The 26,421-nt window shown below is 31.9% G+C and overlaps 1 protein-coding gene across 2 annotated transcripts in view; it reads right to left on the minus strand.

The window, feature by feature from the left end:
• The window catches only part of Pex13 (peroxisomal biogenesis factor 13), a 51,216-nt gene that overhangs the window by 22,551 nt on the left and 2,244 nt on the right, over positions 1 to 26,421 (minus strand). Inside the window, exons 1-3 of one of the 2 annotated variants that reach the window (XM_075369738.1) lie at positions 24,304 to 24,322; positions 8,636 to 8,953; positions 2,304 to 2,560 (exon numbers count right to left, since the gene is read on the minus strand). In XM_075369738.1, the coding sequence (XP_075225853.1) occupies positions 2,304 to 2,560; positions 8,636 to 8,823 (445 nt within the window). In that variant the 5' untranslated portion in view covers positions 8,824 to 8,953; positions 24,304 to 24,322. Of the gene's footprint in view, positions 1 to 2,303; positions 2,561 to 8,635; positions 8,954 to 24,303; positions 24,323 to 26,421 lie in introns of those variants that run through there. The other variant, XM_075369731.1, reaches the window with a different exon arrangement.

A 26,421-nucleotide genomic window follows, 5' to 3' on the forward strand; every position in this document is an offset into this window, starting at 1 on the left:
GCTACACTCCAAACATATACTTTCAAAAATGTTTTCCTGATGTTTAAATCAATTTTTGATGAAAACAAATTATATTTCTGATTGAAAGTTGTTTTGTCTGTGTTACCCGGCATTTTATATTGCTCCTGCTTTGTCCATCTTAGGTAATTCTACTTCCCAAATAACAATTTTTTTTTTTCATCATATTTGTCCTATTTTTTATTTTTGGTCCATCTACTTTAATTTTACTACATTTTATTACTTTCATTTTGTTCTTGTTTATTTTCATGTGGTATTCCTGCATAGGACTTCATCCACACCATTCATTGTTTCTTCTAAATCTTTTACTTTCAGCTAGAATTACTATATCATCAGAAAATTGTAGCATCTTTATCTTTTCATCTTGCACTGTTACTCCGGATCTAAACAGTTGTTTAAAAACATTAACTGATAATTCTAGGTAAAGATTAAAAAGTAACACGATAAGGAACCTCCTTGTCTGACTCCCTTTTTTATTAATTTGAAGTTACTGGACTTAAAACAATAATGGGCGATTCAAAAAGGACTTCAAAACTTTAAAAGCAAATAAAAATTTATTGAGATAACTCAAATTCAGCTGAGGTCTAATTTCACATCAAGTTTGTTATAAAACATTCACTGTGGTTCGTTATGGCTTCTATTTGTAATGTAACATACATCCCACCAGACATTGATTTCATTCCAGGCTGTAGTCAGTAAGTCAAGCAATACCTTTGCAGCTGCAGCATTAATTCTAAGTTTTAGCTCAACAAGATCAGCAAGCAAAGGTAATACATAAACCTAATCTTTAATGAAACCCCACAAGAAAAAAAATCTAGCGTGGTCAAATCTGGGGAGCAATCCACTGACCTGGGAATCTAGAAAATCAAAGACTTTTAGACAGTAGTGAGGTGGTGCCGCATCTTACTGGTAGTGATGGCATTCATCTTGGTCATCATCATCATCCGAGAAATTAGAAAATTTTGAAGCATGTCCAGATAAAAAATGCAATTTACATTTGACTCCTGGAAGAAGAACGGGTTGTACAGTCTTTGTTTGCTTTGGGCACAAAACACATTGACATTAAAGCTATCACAAATGTGCTACAAAGTTTAATGACAGTTTTTGCTGCCTCATATTCAACAGTTACAGTTATTCACCTTGCCACTGATGTAAAATGTTTATTCATCAATAAAAATTACTTCAAAAAATATATTGTCTGCAATTTCATCCACCATTTCCACACAAAACTGCAGTCTAGTAACTTTGTTTTCATCTGTAATGGCTTCAAATGCAATCCTTTATGTAGTATGCACCAAATAGTCATTTGTGGAATGCCAAGTCTCACACGATGCATGTCGAGTTGATTTCTTCAGACTACATGCAATGCTTTCTCTGAGCTGTCCCACAACAGTTGCAGGTATATGTGGGTGTCCTGGTGATTTTGTATGTTTAACAGAACAACTTTTATCAATGAAGGTTTGGTAGTGTAAATTGTTGCCTACTAAGTGGCTCCCTAATGTACTCTCTACGAAAATTATATTGAACTGCAGTGACTGACAGCAAATCGTAAAACCAAAACACACTATGAGAATGTTATGCACAAGTAAATGTACTGATTTTTAACAACTCTGCTGAAAGTTTTTGTGGCTGAATTCGGTACTAATGAACTGTGCAAGTCAAAACTTGATGTGTTTTGTTAAGTAATGAGAATTTTAAGAATCTTATCTTGTTTCCAGAGCAAAGTTTACTGTGCTGGAGTCCACCCTTGTTTTAATATAAGCAGTAAGCTTTAACTAAGTTCTTTGTCAATATACTGCATACCTACATCAAATATGGTGTAGAAGTTGGCAATTCACATTAGTAAACGCCAAGCTTGGTGTTTACATTTTGGTAGTCATCAACTTCATCATGGTATATAAATGACTAAAGAAATTCATATTTCTTTTATTCCTTTTTTAATACACAATTTTAACACCAAGCAAGAAATGTTACTAAACATGACTGCTTTTCAAAAATTAGCAGATTCAACAAGCAATTTATGTAAATGAGTTAAAGGATATGGTTACAGAAATTAAACAGCAAAGGAAATTTCAAAAATTGTTCAGTTTTACTTCTGTAAATTATTCTTTAATGTTTGAAGTATTATTTAAAGCCACTGGTTTGAGACTCTAAACAACAACCATCATCCTTTAAATTATAATTTTCATTTCAATCATATTATTTTAAAAAAAGCAACACTTCTTAAGTAAATAAATTAGAAGTTTTTAGTTTACATTTACTTAAAGTTAAGATAATTAACTTACCTAACATGTAAAGAACTCTTCTACAGAACCAGTATATAGTTCTAATGACAGCCAGAGCCGACATATACCTGGCGATCTGTGAAGATAACTGTCTCAGTCTATTAAAATTATCAGCTACACCAAGTACAGCTTGAAATGATGCAAACATGGCATTATATGTTGATTCTAGCATCATAGTTACAGAGGCAAAAGTACGTACAACAGAAGCTATTGACTGGAAAGCAGGTCTTGAACTTTCTTCAGCTACTTGAATAAATCTGCAAATGTTAAACTGAGCATTCATTTTCACTAGTGAATATCACAATTCTTAAAAAAATAGTATTATAATCAACCTTGTAAAACAGTAATAAAATATTTTTCAGAGCCAAAATCCACAGGATTTAAACAATGTTTATAGTAATACAGTATGATTATTCCAAAAATATAATATCCAATATGCATTTCAGGGACAGGGTTCACTAATTATAACAGTAACAAGTATAATAATAGTAGCAGCAAGTTATTGTACAATAATTTTATTAATACAATTTAATGCCATATTTTATAAATACACATAAAAACAGTGTACATATATAGTCTCTTCTTCAAAGTAGTGCAAATAAAAAGTTGCAGTAACCAATTCAATAACAATTAATATGATAAAAAAAAGAAATCTTAAAATGACAAATATGAATTAACAATTGCATATTGACAAGTTCATGATTTAATTTAATTTGTATTACATTGTTGAAAAATATATATAATTTAATGTATGTACATGTCTACTGTAAGATGTGTAAATTTTGACTGAACAATATGAACCTTCAAATGATTGATCACAACTAGATGAGACAAGACGAGACTGACAAGATTCAAGTGTTGAGCCGGTTTATATAGAGTAGATGAAGCTGAATGAACTGCCAGGAGGTGTGTGTGTTACAGAGCCGAGTGAATTGCCAGAAGCTGTGAGTGGAGTCAAATGAACTGCCAGGAGCTGTGTGAATCATAGGGAGCCAAGTGAATCGTGCAGAGATGTGTCTCAACATACTGGCCACCATAATTTAATACATCTTATGATAATATAATAAAATTGAATTCAACAAGCTTGGCAAATGGGCCGTATCATATGGTTACGTGTGTTACACATTAACAATTAATGAATAAAAACACATGTTTAATAAAATACAAACAGACTATGTTGTAAAGAAGGAAAAACTAATATTTAACATCACATGGTTCCAGACAGCAGTGCTGCCTGAACAGACAGTATATTATACAACCACTCAAGAACAGTCATTCTATGTAGACAGGAAATCCCTTTACACAGTAATAAATCTAGCTTAATCGCTACTGACGCTAATTCACACCATTGATATCGCTCACTGCTCTAGAAAAGGTGTTAAGGATAAGCCATGTTGGTGATCATCTGGTGTGTTCATTCGTGGTGGGATGACCTTAGTCAGTCAAGTATGGAACAATGGCAGATTCAAGTACTTTCACTGTTGAAGAATGTTTGTTAGCTTGTGCATGGATCTGCAAATATCCACACATTGTTGAAACACTGAAGAACATTATAAATGACTTCTTTGTGCATTTTGGAAAATTAAAACATCACAATCACAGCAAACATTATTGACATGGGAGAAGGCTTTTGCAACAGGAAGTGTTCTTGATGCGCCACAGAGTGGGAAGCTGAGCACTTAAGCTGAGACATTTGCTGCTGGGGGCATTGATTCAATAATCACCGATGAAGTCAACGCGCAAACATTCTACAGAGTTAGACATTCCAAGATTGACAATGTGAGATCATAATTGGAAGAAATTGAGTTAAATGTTTTCATCCAGCTATATTAATGAGTTGAGCGACAATGACCTTGATCAAAGTGTTTATGCATTTCAGTTATAACTTAAATGCTTACCAAGGGCAAACGATAAAAAGAATGCCATGTTCTCACATGAGTGTTTGAATTTATCAAAGCTCTTATAACCAAAATGTTTTTTTTTCTGAACAAAAGACAATTGTTACTTTTTTAAATAAATTGAACATCATCCACCTCATGTTATGATTTGGGCTAGCATGACAACTGAACATCTCCTTGGTCCTTATTTTTTCTAAGGCGCAGTTAACCAATACATCCCAACCCCGTAGGGGAAAGACACCTACCTTGTGATGTTACTGGTCGCCAAACCATCCCCTCTGTTCCAAGCCCTGAGGGGCTTTACTGGAGATTGTCTTTAGACCCTCTAACTGATTATATCTCACAGTCATCAGCCAGGCCTCGGTCGGGATGCCACTGATGTAAATACCTCGGCAGACATTTGCATCAGTAAAATACATATCAAATTTTGCCTTCACATAGGCCTCAAACAGACATCTTCACATTCAACCTAATATGATTCCCTCAAACTAACTGACCGAAACCATGGAAGCGCAAACCTCGCGCCTAGTCCAGATTTGATAGCACCATCCGTGACTGTGAATGCCTCAGAAAACACACGAGTTTAAAGTTAAATCAGTGCTACATTTATACCAATCAAAATTTTGTCTTACGCAACATAGAGATTCAGACCTACCAACCAAATAAAACAACCAGTTTAGATCACCTAACAAGGGGAATGTAACCTCATTCCGGTTCGCGCAGTAGCCAGGTACAAACTCCGCATCCCCACCTGGTCCCATCATGGTGTCTTGTGTGGCATTACCAAGTCACGATCAGGACTGCTACCGGCAGAGGGAAGCCGCACCTCTGGTTGCACAGGTTAACATACCCTGGCAGCACGGCCACCCCCACCAACAGGAACCCCAAATCGAATCACAAACAATATCAATATAACTGTGGCATGATGTCAATACGCCTACCTCCAACCAATCCAATGCCTAAGTCGGAACCCTAGCCACCCTGGATCCTACCATGATTGAGTACTTTGATTAAACTCCCTCTGCAGACCTACACACCATGAGGGTGCGAAGAAAACCAGCCACTATAGACCACTCCTCACAGATCATCCACTTAATATGGAGATCCAGAAAGGAATATATTCTCTCAAGTTCCCTAACCGCTTGTGAACGTTCAACCTCATATCAGGGACAGATATAGAGGACGTGGTCCACTGTATCATCAGTCCCACAATCTGAGCATTGACTCGAATCCATCAAACGAAACCTAGACAAACTCGCTCGAAGGGCATTATGCCCAGAGAGGAACTGTGTGATATACCGATTGGGGGAGACCCATCCAATCGCACCTAAATCAGACACTATAGGAAATATACCATGCATGTAGCAACCTGTGTGGGATTTGTCCCTCCTGACCTGCCAAGACACAAGGCCCCAGTCTTCAATTTCCTGCTTTCATTCTGACATCAATAGGTCTTTTACCTTGGAAATGTAGTGTTCCTTATGCTCATTAGCCAAGATATCTATTGGTTTTACTCTGACTATAACAGCCAGCAAGAAGAGTAGCTGGGCCCACAGCAAAATGTCTGAGCAATACCTCAAAGCCATACGGGGAGCCCTGACAGGCACAGCATACAGCATAATAGTTTTGCTGATATCCTTCAAAAGGATACACATGGTAGAGTAATTCAACCCTCAATCAGGATTAATGATTCTTCGGATTCCATAAAAAGCATCAGCGGCCTTTTTTGCTACATACTATAGATGTTCCTTGAACCAAAAATACAGTTAACCAATACAGTTATCTGAGAATAATCATTTGAAATGATCATCCCCAATATGCTCTTGTAGATAAACAACCAAACATAAAGACACATCTGAGCTTTAAACATGGTGGAACCCACACAGGCGTTTTAGATCTAAAGAAGGTAAGCTGAACCTATCCTAATAATTTCATAACTAGCACTTTATAAAAGGATTCCACAACTCTGTAAAACATCACATGAGGACTATTCAATAATTAAATAGACAAATGGCAACAGCAGAAAAACTATTTAACAGAATATGCTGAAACTTTCGATGTTCAGACTGGCACCCATGAAATAGAAAATATCACCTGTTCGAAAGAATTTCCATTATAACTATTTTTATTTCAAAATGTTAAAACAGAATGTTAAAAGTGTATTTTCCATGCAAATTTTTATAAGTGGATGAACACTTTCAATTAGGCAAAAAAAGTTCTACTGATTTTCAGTAGAATGGAAGTGTGGTGAAAGTTTTGACTGATGCTTTGCAAAATCACATTAATGATCTTATTTGCAAAGACAAAAGCATAAATATTTAAGTAACTACTGAAATTTGTAGTGCAAGTATTGCTACCGTCTGTTTCATAATTCCTAATCCATCTTATAGTTACATAGCTGAATTACTGCAAATGTGCCAAAGTGATTTCTAAGACAAGTTAATTCAAAATCACAAAAACATGCGAACTGACATTTGTATGGTACTTGAACAGTAGTTATCAGCAGAAGATAATGCTTTTTTAAATTGCATAAAAAAACTTGTAATGAACCTTAGATTCATAATTTTGAGCCATAACCTAATGTTTGACTATGAAATGGAAACATCCTGAGTTCACCGGCCAAAAGAAAAAAGAAAAGAAAAAAATTCAAAATCAATGAGTCGGCTGGTAAAGTGATGCTAATAGGGTTTTGAGACTGTAAAAGGCCCAATTTATTGCAATTACTTAGAACAACATAACAGTACCAGCTGCAACTTTTACTACTTACAACTGAGTAAATAGTACACAGTTTATAGTGTAATAAACAGAGAGTACTATTATGGCACCTGAAAAAAGTGAAATTCGCAATAAGGAAGACATGTCCTGGTTATCTCTAAAAAGGCCAAATTCTTCTGCAGAACCCTGCTCCCTGTGATGATCAAAAGACATGGAAAACCATTCAAAAGTTGGGTCAGGATGTGTTCCCTCAATCACCCTAGATTCTGGATCTCGCACCAGGTTGGTCTAGTGGTGAACTCGTCATAAAAAAATCAGCTGATTTCAAAATCAAGAGTTCTAAGGTTGTAATCCTAGTAAAGACAGTTACTTTTATACGGATTTGAATACTAGATCGAGGATACCGGAGTTCTTTGGTAGTTGGGTTTCCACACATTTAACCAACATTAACCACACATTTCAGGAATGATTAACCTGAGATTGTACAAGACTACATTTCCTTTACATTCATACATATCATCCTCTGAAGTAATATCTCACAGTGGTTCTGGAGGCTAAACTGTAAAAAGAACAAACTGATCTCACACTATTAGATTTTTTTTTGGTCTTTCCACAGGGATTTTACTGGCAGCAAGTCATTTGAAAATGGCAGGCCAAGAATGTGGTACACAAACGGCTCAAAACACCAAGCTGAACAATACTTTACTATTATAATAAGAATGCTCACAACAAAAAGATGGGACAAAAGCCTAAATGTAGCCAGGGATTATGTTAATAAGTAGAGTCAGTATTATTGTCACTGAATAATTAGTAATTTTCTATGGTCATTTGTCTATTCAGTGATCCTGTGGCTATAGTTTAGAAATAATTACATAGGAAACTATTTAGTTAATAGTTCACTAGCTTATACACTCTTTTTACGAGTGTGAAGGAATTAATTAAAAATCAACAAAGAAAGTTTTTTTACTACATCTGATGTATTTTTCATTGGTGAAAACACATCTTCTGTCTTAAAAAATTTCATATAGCATTAATTTATCTTTCAAAATCACTAATAATGATAAAATATAATAACAGTAATTATTTAGTATATCAATCAGGGAGTAAATGAGAAACAGCTGCGGTTGAATAAATAAATTTCTATAAATATCTAGGGAAATGAGTTTACTAATACAAATTCCAGAAATAGAAAAAATAAACAAACTCTCAATTTTGACTAGTCATTAGTAACACCATTCTAATGCTGTTACTAATGACTAATTGACTGTTACTAATAGTGGTATTATTTTTACCACTATTCCCTAACTGAAGATAATTATGTGTTTATGATCAATCATACTAAGGGTCAGTCTACCATTTAAAAAAATGCATTTTTAATATTGTATTAAAAATTAACAATTCATAACTAAAAACCTTAGGACAACTAAACTGATATTTAATGAGGCAATAAATCAGAAAACTGACTTAAATGGTTCTTAAAATCTATAATAATTAGAGTTGATTACAAATGTTTGAATTAAAAAAAAAAAGGTAAGAAATTATTTTACACTAAGTAGTATATTATTGTTCATACATACTATACACTAAAATTCTAAGAGGTTATTGCAATCTTTCCAAGCAAATTTTAATTATTTTCTTGTATTAATGAAATCAACTCCTATTTATTTTATGAAATAGAAACACTTAGAGAATCACAATCACGTTTTTATTAATCTCTACCTGCTTTCAATGTCATTGGATGTACGGCCATCATATCCTCCTTCTGAATATGGCATTCCAAAACCTCTTCCACCATTGAGATAGTAAGGCTGATTCATGTAACCACCTAATCCACTATAACCTCCACCATAGCCATATCCCCCATACATAGAGTAATTCATAGTTTGTGGGTAACTGGTGCCAAACATGGATGGTAATCTGCCCACAGAACTAGTAGGTGCATGGTGTCTTGGTGGTAACCGTGGTGGGTGGTTTACCGATGAACTCTGAAATCTGACCACATTCGGAATGGATGGATTTGAACTTTGGGTAACATTCCTAAAACAAACAATAAAACAACACTTTATCACTGAACTGAAATTTCAATAACACACAATGTAGCAGCAACTTACAAAATAAGATGTGGGATTCATTACAGGTAAAAAAATGTTTCATTATACCTGAAAATTAATACAAAACACCAGCTCAACGTAATTAATATTTTTCTCAGGGTCAATCAATTTAAAGTGTTCAAAAAGCATAAACTGGTTGCTTGACCAATTCAAAAAAAAAATTGAAACTTACTCATTTGTATCCTACATGTCTCATAAAAGTACTTTGTTTTACATTTTTTAGTTTCGGAGTTTACCTGTGGGGACCATTTCTGTTAGGGTGCATACACCAATTTTTGTGATTGTAAGGGTTTATGGAAAAATTCATAACTAAAAAAACTATTGGTTCTGAAAGGATGAAACAAAAAGCAATTTATTCGTATTTTCTCAAAGTAAAAGATTAGTCCAATGGTTTATTTATCTATCTCTCTTTTCCCTAAGAGAAAATTACCATTAAAGTTGAACATGAAAAATGGTGAAATTTCACTTTTAGTAATTTTTTCAAGAGGCAGGGATGGCATACAGAGTTTGAATTATTTTTTTATATGCAGGTGTATATGTTAGTAGTTTTACCATAAATAATACTAATGGTGATATACTCGCTCCTAAATTTTTATGAATTTTTGAAAACTAATATTTTTAAAAAAATTCAAATTTTGGCTTCATATAACTCAGATGGGGCTGATGATAAAAATCTCAAATTTGCACAACTTGCAGCATTTTTGTAGATGTTTATGGCAAATAACAAAGTTTCTTGTATATTGCACTAATAAAAAAAGTTATAACCTCAAAAATCATGAAAAACCTGTTAAATGCATTAACATTTTGACTCACTAAATAAGTGCTCCAGTTTTCTTGTTTCTCAGTTTGGGTAAGTTTTACAAGCATTTTTGAATCAAAATTCTGTTAGGTTACTGGTATTGGTTAAGATATCATTAAATTATGACCTATCATTAATAATTTAAAAAAAAAACTTTTTTAAAAATATTGAAAACATCAACTTCAACAACATAGGGGCTAAATATAAGCATTTTTGTAGATGTTTATGGCAAATAACAAAGTTTCTTGTATATTGCACTAATAAAAAAAGTTATAACCTCAAAAATCATGAAAAACCTGTTAAATGCATTAACATTTTGACTCACTAAATAAGTGCTCCAGTTTTCTTGTTTCTCAGTTTGGGTAAGTTTTACAAGCATTTTTGAATCAAAATTCTGTTAGGTTACTGGTATTGGTTAAGATATCATTAAATTATGACCTATCATTAATAATTTAAAAAAAAAAACTTTTTTAAAAATATTGAAAACATCAACTTCAACAACATAGGGGCTAAATATAAAAAGTGTAAGTGCAAAGAAGACAAGAAACCTGGAGCACTTACTTAAGAGGTTCGAGGGAATCTTTCATAAATTCAACAGTTGCATCTGCAAGTTTCATTTTTCATCTTCTATATATTTTTTAATGTTTACATCAAGATTTGTAATTTCTTTGTTAAACTTTTCACCAAAGTCGTCAAACATAAGTTTACATCGTTTAAAATTCATCGCATCTTTTTCATCGATAGGATCGGATACATTACACAGTCTATGACGTTTTACATCAAAATTTCCTTCCAGTGTGATTGAAAAACCTCGTTCTCCACGTCGACATCCTTTACCTAATTTTATTCATGACATTTCTCAAAAAGAAAATGTAAATGTAATATTCAAAAACCTATTCAAATTCAACATCTTTCAATTCTTTAATTATGGATACGATAATTAGTATGGGGATACTGGGTAAACGGGTTTTTTATAGGAAACAATTTTCTAATTACTTCATTATATTTAAAAGATTTATTCGATTTCACTGTATGTGAATCGTGTCCATTCCATCAAATGAGCACAGTATATTTCAACATTTCTCAATAAACCCTCATATCTTCTGTGTGAAACTTTTTCAAGTCTGGAGTTTTATAAACCAACAATTCTAAAAGACCTGGTGTAGCTTGATAAATGTTATCCTCCAAATGAATTTTATTGTCTTTAAATTCAATCTTTTCAAAGTATAAGTATGTGTATTTTTGTCAAGTATGGTTTTGTTTCCAAGTATGGTTTACTTATTTCAGTGTCATTCTCTTTAAATGTAAGCGCATATTTTGTATATATTCTAGGTTATTCTTCTTCTGGTGGCAATGTTATTTGTTCGGATAATAATGTTAAAATAGGCTACATCTTCTTCTGAATCTTGTTCCAATAAACTTTGGTCACACCTATCTTGGTGTCTTTGTAAATGAGATATCAATCTATCACACAAGTTACGACCTACTCTCTATATAAATTTCTGCATCGTTTGGAGGTGTTTTGGGTCTATTTACTTTTTCTTTAATTTCATTTATAGGATCTATACATTTAGCAAATAAAGCTTCTTCTTCGGCCAAACCAATCATAAAGGCGGCATGTTTACGTTTCAAACTTTTATTAAGCTTGTCAATTTCAATCATGTTTCTCCTGTTTCATTACTAAAAGAAAAAAAAAACTTGAAAACAATATTTTATTAACGTTAAACGTTACGTTCAATAATGATAAATCTATCGATATTGTTTCTATATCGACCATTATTTTTATTCTTTTCTTTGTCGATGACTAGAAAAAATTGTATTGGTTTGTATTCCAAACTTGGTCGCACATGGATTTAGTCATCAAAAGACATGTCGACGTTTACATGATCAATGTAAACGTTTGTAAATGTGTTTTAAATTTAAATTGTCTTGTTTGAATAAAATTAAAAAATTGCAATTGTCACGTACGAGTTGTTTTGGTATATGTTTGTGCTAGGTAAAAACAGTCAATTTTTTTATGACGGCCCCGTGCAAAATAAGCACCAATATTATTTTGTTTCTCTTAATACATCGTCAAAAATCATTATTGAATGTGGTTCAATCGCCTCTGGTTGAGGGACTTAATTGTTTTCGGTGTATTCATAATAGCCCAATTCAGGTTTCATCATCATTAAATATGACAACATTCTATAGAGGTTGATGAAGCGATTTTGAGAAAATGTACAAATTTTGAAAACGTACGCAGTTTTCTTGAACTAAAAGATTAAAAACTACATTTGTTTTACAATTAGATGGACCGTTTTACATCTAATGGTGTTTGGGAATAGAGAACCATGTTTACTTTTGTTTTCAAATGTACATCCACTCCATACATTTACAATGGGGAGTTTTGTTTTTTGTTGTATTTCCTTCATATCTCAAGAGAAAAATTAAAATTAAAAATTAAGAGCATTCTAAAATTATTCTGAAAACATCATGTCTTAAAATTAACTTTTGACAAATCAATGGGAAGTTCTTTTTCTACATCATCCTCATCCAATTGATAACATTTTTCAAAAATCGTCTCACAATCTTTATAATATTCTACTTTCAAATGTAATGTTTTACAATCATCTTCAAAACAAATCGAATCAATTGTAAAATCAATTTTAGATTCTATTTCCTTTCGAATACATTTATCAATATCTACATAGGTTGAAAATTTAAATGGATATAATGTAATTTTATTACTATGAAACTTCACTTATGATATCTATATAAAACTTTAATTTTTTAAATTAAAATAGACCATTGGTAATAGCTAAAAAATTGAAAATACACAAAATGCCAAGATGCTGTTTTTTTGCAATTTTAAAAATCGAGAATAATTTGCCCCTGCATATCTGTGGGGGGGGGGGGGGATAAAATTCATAAAAGTCGTTTCAAAGGCAACAAATCCATTATATTTAGTAATTTATGGTTAAATTTATACCTTTCAATTTATCAAACATTTTTGCAATTTTGTAAAAAGTTGAAAATATTTAAAAATAATATTTAATTGTGGATGAAAAAATTTTACTTTTATATAGAATCAAATGACTAGTTTAACTGATGTTTGTTATGAACAAATAAAAGACAATTTTTCATATGGTATATTTGGTGATTTCAAGTTAATTATTGACACAAATACGGTTTTTTTTAACGCAACAAAATTATGTCATGGAGGGAAACGATTTGAAAATTGGTTTCGTAATAAAGAATCTAAAAAATTAATTGAGTATTTTGGTCACTCAGATTCGAGTGACCAAAATAATTTATATAAAGTCGGTTCAAAGGGTACAAACAAATCCACTAGATTTATTAATTTCTGGTACTTATTTAAGGGAGGAATTAATTTTAAAATTAGCTTGTTGGATTTCTGTAGAATTCTATGAAAAATCTTATAAAATTATAAAACAGTATTTTATTAAAGATTTCAAGTCGTATAAAGATGATATTGTTGAGTTGCATTCAAAATTGGAATATATAGAAAATGAAAATAATAGACTTGAACATGCAAATTTAAAACGCAAGATGCAAACTGATGAATTTAATGGTAATGTAAAGAAAATTAAAACAATAGCCACCCCATACTTATCACTTCATCCGCGCGATGAAAGTGACAATTGTCTTTTAATTTTAGAAAAAATAATAGGTCGCGTTTGCTTTGGAACCGATATTGAAGACACAAAATGTAACATTTTCAAACAGATCAGGGAAAGGAATTTTACAATCCACATGTGAGAAGGCCTTGATGAAAAATAAATAATCATAAATAAATAAAATTAAAATAAATCATTATTCCACTCTTTTTTTTTTTTTTGTCTTCAGTCATTTGACTGGTTTGATGCAGCTCTCCAAGATTCCCTATCTAGTGCTAGTCGTTTCATTTCAGTATACCCCCTACATCCTACATCCCTAACAATTTGTTTTACATATTCCAAACATGGCCTGCCTACACAATTTTTTCCTTCTACCTGTCCCTCCAATATTAAAGCGACTATTCGAGGATGCCTTAGTATGTGGCCTATAAGTCTGTCTCTTCTTTTAACTATATTTTTCCAAATGCTTCTTTCTTCATCTATTTGCCGCAACACCTCTTCATTTGTCACTTTATCCACCCATCTGATTTTTAACATTCTCCTATAGCACCACATTTCAAAAGCTTCTAATCTTTTCTTCTCAGATACTCCGATTGTCCAAGCTTCACTTCCATATAAAGCGACACTCCAAACATATACTTTCAAAAATTTTTTGCTGACATTTAAATTCATTTTTGATGTTAAATTATATTTCTGACTGAAGACTCGTTTCGCTTTTGCTACTCGGCATTTTATATCGCTCCTGCTTCGTCCATTTTTAGTAATTCTACTTCCCAAATAACAAAATTCTTCTACCTCCATAATCTTTTCTCCTCCTATTTTCACATTCATTGGTCCATCTTTGTTATTTCTAATACATTTCATTACTTTTGTTTTGTATTTGTTTATTTTCATGCGCTAGTTCTTGCATAGGACTTCATCTATGCCATTCATTGTTTCTTCTAAATCCTTTTTACTCTCGGCTAGAATTACTATATCATCAGCAAATCGTAGCATCTTTATCTTTTCACCTTGTACTGTTACTCCGAATCTAAATTGTTCTTTAACATCATTAACTGCTAGTTCCATGTAAAGATTAAAAAGTAACAGGGGTAAGGAACGTCCTTGTCGGACTCCCTTTCTTATTACGGCTTCTTTCTTATGTTCTTCGATTATTACTGTTGCTGTTTGGTTCCTGTACATGTTAGCAATTGTTCTTCTATCTCGGTATTTGAACCCTAATTTTTTTTAATATGCTGAACATTTTATTCCAGTCTACGTTATCGAATGCCTTTTCTAGGTCTATGAACGCCAAGTATGTTGGTTTGTTTTTCTTTAATCTTTCTTCTACTATTAATCTGAGGCCTAAAATTGCTTCCTTTGTCCCTATACTTTTCCTGAAACCAAATTGGTCTTCTTCCACTCTTCTCTCAATTCTTCTGTATAGAATTCTAGTTAAGATTTTTGATGCATGACTAGTTCAACTAATTGTTCTGTATTCTTCAAATTTATCTGCCCCTTCTTTCTTTGGTATCATGACTATAACACTTTTTTTGAAGTCTGACAGAACTTCCCCTTTTTCATAAATATTACACACCAGTTTGTATAATCTATCAATCGCTTCCTCACCTGCACTGCACAGTAATTCTACAGGTATTCCATCTATTCCAGGAGCCTTTCTGCCATTTAAATCTTTTAATGCTCTCTTAAATTCAGCTCTCAGTATTGTTTCTCCCATTTCATCCTCCTCAACTTTCTCTTCTTCCTCTATAACACCATTTTCTAATTCATTTCCTCCGTATAACTCTTCAATATATTCCACCCATCTATCGACTTTACCTTTCGTATTACATATTGGTGTACCATCTTTGTTTAACACATTATTAGATTTTAATTTATGTACCCCCAAAATTTTCCTTAACTTTCCTGTATGCTCTGTCTATTTTACCAATGTTCATTTCTCTTTCCACTTCTGAACACTTTTCTTTAATCCACTCTACTTTCGCTAGTTTGCACTTCCTGTTTATAGCATTTCTTAATTGTCGGTAGTTCCTTTTACTTTGATTATTCCACTCATTCAAATAAAAAGGCCGCCATTATTGAACGTTTCAATAGAACGTTGAAAAAAAAATATTATGCTGTTCGTGTTCAATAGATACCTAGAAGATACATTGAATAAACTTAGAAAAATATATCCCAATTTAAAAATTGTATATTAAAAATTAAAAGATCCAAATAGTATACGATTCTTTAATCTTGCTTTTAAAGAATTGAAATTTAAAAGAAAACGTAACAATTTTAATATAAATATGGAAATTGATGAATTTATAGAAAAGATGGAATTGTTGTATGAGAAAGCATTCAATACAATGAATATTCCAAAAACAAAAGACGAATAAATTATTGTTTCCATTTCTTTTTTCAGGATGTCTAAATCTGACTTGGCAATTGAGTTGCACAGGCCGGCTAGACGTAACTATCCTACTAGAAAGACGGAATTAAAGGGTCTAGACGACCTAGTGCAAGCGGATATAGTTGAAATGATTCCATATTCGCGATCGAATAAAGGTTATAAATATTTATTAACCATCATTGATTGTTTTACTAAATTTGCATACGGTGTACCGTTAAAGAATAAGACGGGTAAAGAGGTCGCGTTTGCTTTGGAACCGATATTGAAGACACAAAATGAAACATTTTTAAACAGATCAGGGAAAGTAATTTTACAATCCACATGTGAAAGCCTTGATGAAAAAATTCAACATAAATCATTATTCCACTCATTCAGATAAAAAGGCCGCCATTATTGAACGTTTCAATAGAACGTTGAAAACAAAAATGTGGACTAAATTTACAGAATATGGCAACTATAAATGGATAGATGATTTGCAATCACTTTTCGACGAATACAAATAATTCTGTGCATTCGGCTACTTATTTAAACCCAAAGATGTAAACAAGACGAACGAAGCGCAAGTTTTGGCAAATTTAAATAAAAAATACGATAGAAAAAAAGTTGTAAAAATGAAATTTAATGTAGGCGACAGTGTTCGTATAAGTAAACATAAAAAAATATTTGAAAAGGGTTATCTACCAAATTGGACAAATGAAATATTTAAAATACACTGTTCATACTGAATCCAATCCTGTTACCTATGAACTAATTGATTCCCGAAACGAAGTCAAAAAAGGGCGTTTTTACCATCACAAACTACAAAAAACCAAACATAAAGATGTATATCAAATTGAGAAAATTTTACGACGAAAAGGCGACAAAGCCTATGTAAAATGGTTGGGTTTTGATAAAACGTACAATTCTTGGATCGACTTGAGCGATATAGTTTGAAAAAAAAAAATTACATCAATAAAATATTAATTTTTAAATAATTTTACTTTTTATATAGATTGTAAAAATGTCTAAATTGAATAGTTTAAATTATAAAAAGATTTGCACAATGTTGCTCATAATTAGTATCACTTATTTTTGTATGGCACAACAAAAAGTCGTTTCACGTAATGAAATGATGGAAAATAGGCGTTATCGAATTCAAAAAGTAGTTTATAAAAACAAAAAATGGTGATTCTATTATTGCCACAATTGAAGGATTTGGAAACATTTTTACCGCAAAGGTTCAATGATCTTACACTGTCAGATTTAAATGAAATTGACGTTTTCATAGGGTATGAGATAAACGGCCAATGGTATTATGTAGACTTTGCATCGACCATTGATGTTTCATTTATTTTTTTTTCAATATATATTTCTCAATTTCTTTATCACCATATGGAGAAAGAGCTTTTTTACATTGATCAATCGAGTATATTTGGTGGTTAAAACTACGTAATGATTTCGAGGTGGAATATGAAATATTTCTGTTGAATAAACAGTCTTTATAAAAGCTCGTGATTCAAAACGTTTAAATTGCAATGTTTATCAAATATACGAGAACCTTTTTTAATTCCCTTGGCCGTCTGTTTTTGTTCTAAATTACGCTGTCTACGCCCCCAAAGCATTGAATACATTTTTGCTCTTAACCCGACAAATTCATAGACTGGCATCCCACCCAATTCATCTTTTAGAAGTCCTATATCCCGACCGTAAATATTTTCATCTTTTTGATGTGCATCAAAATCTTCCTGTTTTGTTGGCACTATTGAGTATAATAACGAATCTGTATCAGTCATTAGCACTTTTATGTTCTCATGACAATATTTAGGTAAAAAGTTGTTATAATGGTAATCGTACATGATTAGTTTTCCCAAATCCGTCACTGTTAAAAATACATATATGGGTTTGTTTAAATATAATTTTTTTTGAACATTGTTATTCAAACCATATCGTTTCCATAAATGTAATAATGTTTTACTCTCGGGCTGGCGTTTAATTTTTTAAGTTTTGATTTATTGTTGATTAATCGCATGTCGATTCCCTTTCTTACATTTTCAACAGTTTTACCATAAACACTGTTGATTAATAGTTTATAGACTTTTTTTCAATCGGATCATCTGCGCGCCACCATGCATAGACATTTTTCGAAATGTAATTTTTCAACCACGCACATTGTCTAAAACTAACGGCTCTGTGTATTTTTGTCATCACGATTCCCTGTTGAAGATACAATTTTAACGTTCTATAATGTACAACGTATTTGTGTTTATTTTCCAGTGCACAATAGTTTTATACACGGTGTACGTTTTTCATCCAAAAGAAATGAAGAAAGCATATTATTGGCGATGGATTTTCTCTCTGGCGCAGGTGGATAATCTCTATGTGCTTCGTGCAAGTGTTGAGGGTATGTTAAATCAACTTCCAATATATAACCAATTTACTCATCGTCTTTTACATTTTGCACATTTGTAAACAAATATTCGAGTTCATTTTCATTACACCAACTGAATCCATCCACTGGCAACAGTTCCATCATACATTTTCTATAAAGAGATCGGACATCGTAATATTTAATAAATTTCGTCCATTTATTTTCATCATAGTTGTCTATAATGGGATCGTTTGCATAACGGTTGGGAATCATCGATACCCCACCGCGAATGCCTTTTTCAAAAAACAAATACATATCGGGGGTCTGTAACAAGTTTCAATTCTACTTTTGTCGCCTTGAGTTCTGCAAACCATGATAAATGTGGTGCCGATATATAATGTCATGGATCCAACTTGTTTGTGTAAATCATTTTCTCACAAAAATCTTCAAATACATCGGCCAACAGCATAAAGTCCAATTTCATATAGAAATCGTGGTATTCACCAAGCGTCTCAATTTTAAAACTATTCCAAACGTCCTGCGCATGTCTATAATCAGATTTAGAGATGTTTTCTCTCTAAAATCATCATAAAACGCTTCGATGGGTAGTAATTGTGTTTCATTGAAAACAGATGGCGATGTAATATATATATGGGGATAAACAGCTTTTTGTTGGATCAACATAATAAAAAACGAATTGTTTACTCTTTTTTTCGCATATTCTTTCTATATTTTCTTTAAATTGAAGATATGTCGTTAGAAAAAACCTTTTCCTATTCTTTCTATATAAACAACAATGATCAAATAAACTTTGCATCAAATCGTCTAAGCTATAAGATAGAAATTGGTACAAATCTATAAATCGGTATGATATTTCATTCTTGATTGTTATAGATACAACTTTTTCACTGTTTGGAATACAAGAAATTTCAAATTTATCCTTCAATTCATTCAGCGCCAATACAATATGATGTGAATCGTAACAGAGCAAATTATGAAATACAATTGGAATAAATGTTGCGTGTTTACAATTTAAATTACAATTTTCATGAGCCGGGTCAATAAATTTGCCACTTGTATGTGAATGGTGTCTTACACGGTTCACAATAAGCTCATCTCCACATATAACACATTTTGTATCATTTTCAAATTTTTCTTGATCTATTTCATTCATAATATACTCTTTATTAGTTGAAAATTCCTTTTTGAAATATTCGTATTTATTACATAAATCAACGAGAAACTTTTCAACTACCTTGTCATCATCTGTAGTGGCCCTGTATAATTTCGCATCGACAATACTACGGTTTTCATCGATAATTACATAGAAATATCCAGACGGTTTATGAGTATGTGTTTTTATAGTATTACTAGTACCCGGTTCGGGGTTTGCAAAATGGTTTGGAATTATAAACGATTGGAAATCTGCATATATAACAAACGGCATGGTTAATGTTGGAGAATAGTCTTTACAAGATACTAAATTACCTCGTCTACGATTCTCTCCTACACAAATCCATTTCTTTGGCATTGTAATTCTCTGAACCTATCCTTGTTTACAATCTTCAATATGTTTTGCAAGCTTTTCTTTAGCTTCGCTTTCACGTGACCAAGATTTAAAACAATGCAAACAATAGGGGCAATATTCACTTTTTCTACGACTTTTATTATTACCAATCAGCATCCTTGACAAACCATTATATTCGTTTGTCATATTTATTAGAGTATAATTGGAGCGAATTAATTTAACATCGGTTAATAACAATAACCAAATGACAATTTTTCGATTGCCATTCACACGTTTTATATTTACATCATTAGAATTAAATGATTCTTTGTCATCTTCAATATCATAACACAAGACATTTACACCAATATCTGAGGTTTGTGCTTCAAATTTATCAATATCACAAACAGGATATACTATTCCTTTCATGTTTAATCGATTTTCAAATTGTTTATAGGATGAAACACGATACTTATTATTGCTAGGAAACAGATGTGCTAGAATTGACCATAAAAACATTTTTCATCATCATTTTGTACATTTATTATAGCATATTTTTTTAATAGAGCTTTTGGTGGTGTTTGTAAATATGTACTATTACACCCATAAAGTGGATCGAATTCTGATATTGAGATCCAGTCTTAATATTTTATTCATAGCCCACCCACTTCCTATTTGAATATATATTTCAAAAGATTCGTTAATTTTTTCATAAGCATATAAATACTCTTCATTCAAAACGGTTGGATTTTCACACACATTTAAAGCAAATCGAGTGCTGCTGTTAACTTTACAAAAATCACATTTATTACGCACACATTTTTCCAACTCTACAACAACGACTATATAATATTTAATATTGTTTCCTTTATATTTTTCAACTTGTAATCTTATAGCGTTAAATACCCACATCTTTCATATCCATTAAAAATTCATAAATATCTACAAAATTTTTTTCACCAACATTCCACGAGTGTTTTATTAAACAATCACCTAATGCTTGTTTTGTATCTGGTATTTGAATATGCAACATCAATTCAGAAACCCATATTTATTTAGTTTGTGTTTCAATTCAGAATATTGTTCAATTAAATCATTAAAAGCGCTTTCAATAGACAATTTATTTTCCACGAAAAGTTTTATTTTTTCCAATTTGATTGATTTATAAAGATTTTTTCCACATGAAGTAAATAAATCTTTATTATATTCACACATTAATTCTATAGTAAATGGATAAGAAGTGTATTTTTTATATAATTGTGCAATATCACCGTTTATATTATCTAAAAATGAAATTAAATCATTCTTCTCGGACAGATTTTTGTAACAAAATAATAATTTACTAGCATAATCAATTCGTTCAAAATTCATAGTCTTATTATAATGAAAATAATTTTAATAATGATGTGTTATTAATGTTAGCTTAAAGTGGTGGGGGAGAATCGACCAATCAGCGCTCGTGAAAAAACCTTACATACAAGCACAGGGGGTCGTGGTGGTGATGTGCTTGTATGTAAGGTGGGGTGGGGGTGGGGGAATTCTTCTTTAATGTATTGTATAAGTTACTTACATACTGGAGTAAAGTGGTGGGGGTGATTACAGCAGAATGTACTACTAATTTATTTCTTTTTTACTTTTGAAGAAAAAACAGAGTCGTGTTTTTTGTGGTAGATAGACGCTTTCGAGGTGAGAATTTAACTGGTAAGTGGCGGTCGATGTTGTGAAAGAGGCCTGAGGCTCTCGACCAATCAGCGCTCGTGAAATAAACCTTAAATTGAAACACAGGGGGTGGTGGTGGAGATGTGCTTGAATGTAAGGTTTCTATACTACTTTTTGGACTTTTTCTTAACTGCAGCAATAAGCCTTCATTGAGAGCTTTTCAATGATATATCATACGTGATACTTTTCATTGGTTCCAGAGATACAGCCAAATGAAATTTTAATGAAATATTTGGATCTTGCAAGGGCACATCGGTTAGAATCAGACTTCATCTCCTTTTTTTTTTTAAATTTTAATATATTGATTTATTAGTAATTATTAACCTCCGATAATAAAAAAAATTTATAATAAATAATAATTCAGTAACAATTAAAAAAAAAGTATAAAAAAATATCTGAATTTATTAATGAAATAAAATTTTATGTACTTTTCACAAAAAAAAAAAATATGTGTATGTGATTTAATAGGCGTACAAGGAAGTTATGTGGTGTCCACATCACATTTTTGCTATGTGATGTGGGATCACATCACAATCCCATTTTAATGAGACATATTATTTTTATCCTACAACAAATCCTGCAGGGTGAATTCAGTTACTCGTACATACGAAAAATTATTAAGAATATTATTTAAAAATACGTTGTGATAGAATCTGTTCATCAATCTCTATTTTGTTGAGATCTAGTATATAAATGTTTTCAAAAGTCATTAGCTCAAGATAAATATGTTTAGGCATAGAGTTGTATGCAAAAAAATGTCTGGTATAAATGCAGTAGGCAATCTACCACTGTAGTTAGTTAGTTCGTAGATGGCGTCACTGAAATGTTATATTGAAATAAGAAAATAAATAAATAGAATTATAAATATAATCACCCAACCTTAACCTACGCTCACTTCCCTTGTTGACAAGCAAGTGTACGTTAAGTTTGGTTAGATTTTATTTATTTATTTTCTTATTTCAGTGGTGCCATCTAAGAACTAACTAACTTCAATGGCCTCCTCTATGAATCATGAGACCTTGCCGTTGGTGAGGGGGCTTGAGTGCTCAGAGATACAGAGTAGCTGGACCGAAGGTGTAACCATATCGGAGAGGTATCTGTTGAGAGCCAGACTAAGGAATGATTCCTGAAAGAGGGCAGCAGCTCTTTCAGTAGTTGTTAGGGGCGTGAGTCAGGACGACTTAAACGGCCGTATCAACATCACTCAGTCCTCTGAGTACTGCGCAGCTGAAAGCAATGGAAAACTACAGCTGCTTTTTTTCCAAGAAAATGTGGCTCTCTGCATTTTCACATAGCAATAATGGAGGCGCCTTCCTTGGTAAAATATTGTGGAGGTAAAATAGTCCCCCGTTCGGATCTCCGAGTGGGGACTACTAAGGAAGGGGTCACCAGAAAATTAAAAAATAACATTCTACGAGTCGGAGCGTGGAATGTTAGAAGCTTGAAAAAGAATGGGGTATACTGAAATGAAACGACTAGCACTAGATAGGGAATCTTGGAGAGCTGCATCAAACCAGTCAAATGACTGAAGACAAAAAAAAAAAAAAAAAAAACTTCAATGGTAGATCGCCTACTACATGAATACCAGATATCTTATACTGAAATATAAAGAATTTTCAGGTAGTAGGGAAAAGATCAACTGAAAGTTTGAGCTTGACAAGTGTTTTGATTTCATTTTTGCATAGGGTTGAAGATGGAATTGTCCATAGAGTTTCATGTAGAACTAATAAAAATGTCTTATACTGAAATGAAAAAGAAATTTTATGTAGGAAGCAAATTATCAAATGAAAGTTTAATCCTCAAAGTAGTGCAGACCATAAAGTTATACTTGTCCTAAATAATATTTTTTGTAAAAAAAGGGAGCAGTAATTTCATATTTTCTTTAAAAATAATATCCGGTAAATTTTCTTCACAAATGCACTCATAATTTTATCTATGTTCACAAACTTAAATGTCCAGGAAAATGGTCTTACAGAAATGATTTTATCAGAATACAACCACATGATACTAAAAAAAAATTTGTTAGGTGGTAAATTATCTCCTGTTCAAATGACTCAATTAGTCCAGACTACAAGTGTATGGAAAAATGTCAAAATAAAAGCTTCAATTTGAATCTTGCAGTTAAAAAACAATGGCCACAAATTCATTAAACAGTAAAACAATTTTAATTATTTAAAAACATGTCATTAGAACTGTTTAATTGTTATTTTCATTTATAAACTTCTTTAGAATTAAAAGAAGAATAATACATGGGTAATTTTTTAAACAGCTGATAACTTTTAATAAGAGCAGTAGCAGACTCAAATCATCATATTTGTGGTTAAATTCACTATTTTTTTTTTTTTTTTTATATAAGGACTCTTTTAAACACATAAATTACATACTTCTTTATAAATGCAGACAACCTACTGAAAAGACAGATGACAGAAGACAGATGACTTAGGACAGATGACCTAAAAAAATAGGTGGTAAACAAGTATGTAAAATGGCATATAATATAGTACTAAAGTTTATTATTATTGTTTTGATAATGGCAATAATCAGTGACATTTTAAAATTGTATAATCTAATTTCTTCAATGATGTAAATAAAATTACAAGATATGAGACATCATTATATACTGATAATTAAAGTAAATAACCCATGAAATTATTTCATTAGTTCTTTAAACTTCTTAACTGAATATTCAATAACAGTAACCTGACCTTGCTGTTTTATTAATAAAAAATGTAATTCAATTTATTGAATGTTATTTATCAAAGTTAGAAAATAAAAAAAATAAAATTAATTAAAATTAAAATTAACCAACAAGGCATTTGAACACTTATAAAACTGAAAAAAGTTTATTATGTTATAAACAAAATTTAAAAATGGTGGAAAAAGTAGTACTACCTGAAAATTCTTTATATTTCAGTATAAGATATCTGGTATTAATGTAGTAGGCGATCTACCATTGAAGTTAGTTAGTTCTGAGATGGCACCACTGAAATAAGAAAATAAATAAATAAAATCTAACCAAACTTAACGTACACTTGCTTGTCAACAAGGGAAGTGAGCATAGGTTAAGGTTGGTTCAATCTGCTTTCAACATTGGTTAGCGCTGTTGCTAGCCTTAAAAAAAAACACTTAGCTGTTGTGTGTCGGTTAATACAAAAATTCTAGCTACAACTAAATCTTGTCTTGATACCATAGACTTGTGGTGAATGAACTTGTGCCTTAAAAGATCAGAGACAATTTTGCAGATATTACCATGTAAGAGACTATTCTACAAAATGATTTTTTTAAAAGATGAATCTGCTCTTTCTACAGCTGTTGAGGCCATAGACTAATCAATTTGGTTCCTATTTTATCAATAACAGAAGCTTTAAGCTCAATAAACATTAAGTACAGAGAGTAATAACAAAATAATTGCTGGATTTTGTAATGCTACATGAAGTCCTCTTAGATAAAAAGAATCCCTCAGATAGATCTCTCAGATCTTGTGATATAAAATAATCAAGATACAGCCAAAGCCTATGCAAATTCTGATTTTATTTTTATTCTTCCAGAAAAAGATGTCAAAAGGGAAAAAATATAAGAAATAGATACTAATCAAATAAGTAAAAAGTGATATAAATCTAATCATAATAGAGAGAACTGAAAAGCCAAGATAAAGAAAGGGAAATTAGTAGGAGAATATAGGCTACATAATGAAATTAGATAGGATCTAAAACAAGCAGTCTTCAGTTTAATGAAAAGTGTAAACTAATGTTTATAAAGATAAGATTGAATAAGCAATTTGAGCAAGAGCAATTTGGTGTAGTCACGACCTTGGTGAACACAGAAGAAACAGTACATCCGAAATCTACCACACTGTCATTCTGACATAAGATGGCATTAAAAGTTCCTGGGCTAACTCTGTAGTATACCACAGATGACAGCAAATGGTTATGTAAGCAGTAATCCTAACAATCTCTAAACGTTATAATGAAGTTTCTCAAGTGACAGTGTTGTATTTATATTAAAAGTTAAAATGATGTTTTTAAATTGAAGTAAATTATTCTCAATATTTCCAATATTGGTGTTTTTAAATATTTTAACCTATTCTAAATTTTAATTGGTGAACAAGTATTATGTGTTTCTGTGATATGTGTTTCAAATACATGTGTTTACATGAATAAGAATGGAACAAAGGGCCAAAAGAAAATTTACATAAAGCTAATAAAATCTGCTAGACACATTTAATTTGTAAGCTTACAGCAATGAGACAAACTACAGTAATGGGTTGGAATATCTTTTACAGTAATCTGGAAGACCTTTTACTAGTATCATTCCCAAAAATGTGTGTAAAAAATTCACTAATATTCACGCTCCCGGGCCAGATAGTCAATAGTTTATTGTCAAGTTCTGGGGTGTTTGTGGGAGAACATTCAGTGAAAGCGACCGTGATTGCACAAAAAAGTGGAAATGTACATCATGAATATACACCAGAAGGCCAAACTATTTGTTTAGGTTCTGTTGATTATCAAAAGAACATAAACAAATAGTACTCTCTGGAGGTCAAGCATCACCTTGGTAATGCAATTTGGTGCAAGGAGACCAGACTTATGGGAAGTGGAGGTTGCATCATGATAATACACTCAGCCCTTTGTCATTACTAATCCTGGATTTCTTGATCAAGCTCAAAAATCCTCCTCAGGTTCACCAGGCTCCTTATTAATCAGACACTGCTACTTACGATATCCGAGTTCGCAAAGTTTAAGAAGCTGCTGAAAGGATCCTGATTTGACAACTGAGGGAAAAATAATGGCACTGTTGGTATGCATCTCACAGTAGGACTATGAAAAATGTTTCCAGCAACTAAGTGTGTGTAGTCATAGGGTGACTACAACTGAAAGAGACTAAAACTGAAAGCCACTAGGAGAGCTATTTTTTTTTTTCAGATACTTTTTGATCAGAACTTGCTGATATTAGGAAGACAGTAAAATAATTTTTGTGTAATTTAGTATAAAGAGTGGTTAAAGAAGACAA

Source organism: Lycorma delicatula, chromosome 1 (genome assembly GCF_047948215.1).
Source record: "Lycorma delicatula isolate Av1 chromosome 1, ASM4794821v1, whole genome shotgun sequence".
Classification (NCBI taxonomy): domain Eukaryota; kingdom Metazoa; phylum Arthropoda; class Insecta; order Hemiptera; family Fulgoridae; genus Lycorma; species Lycorma delicatula.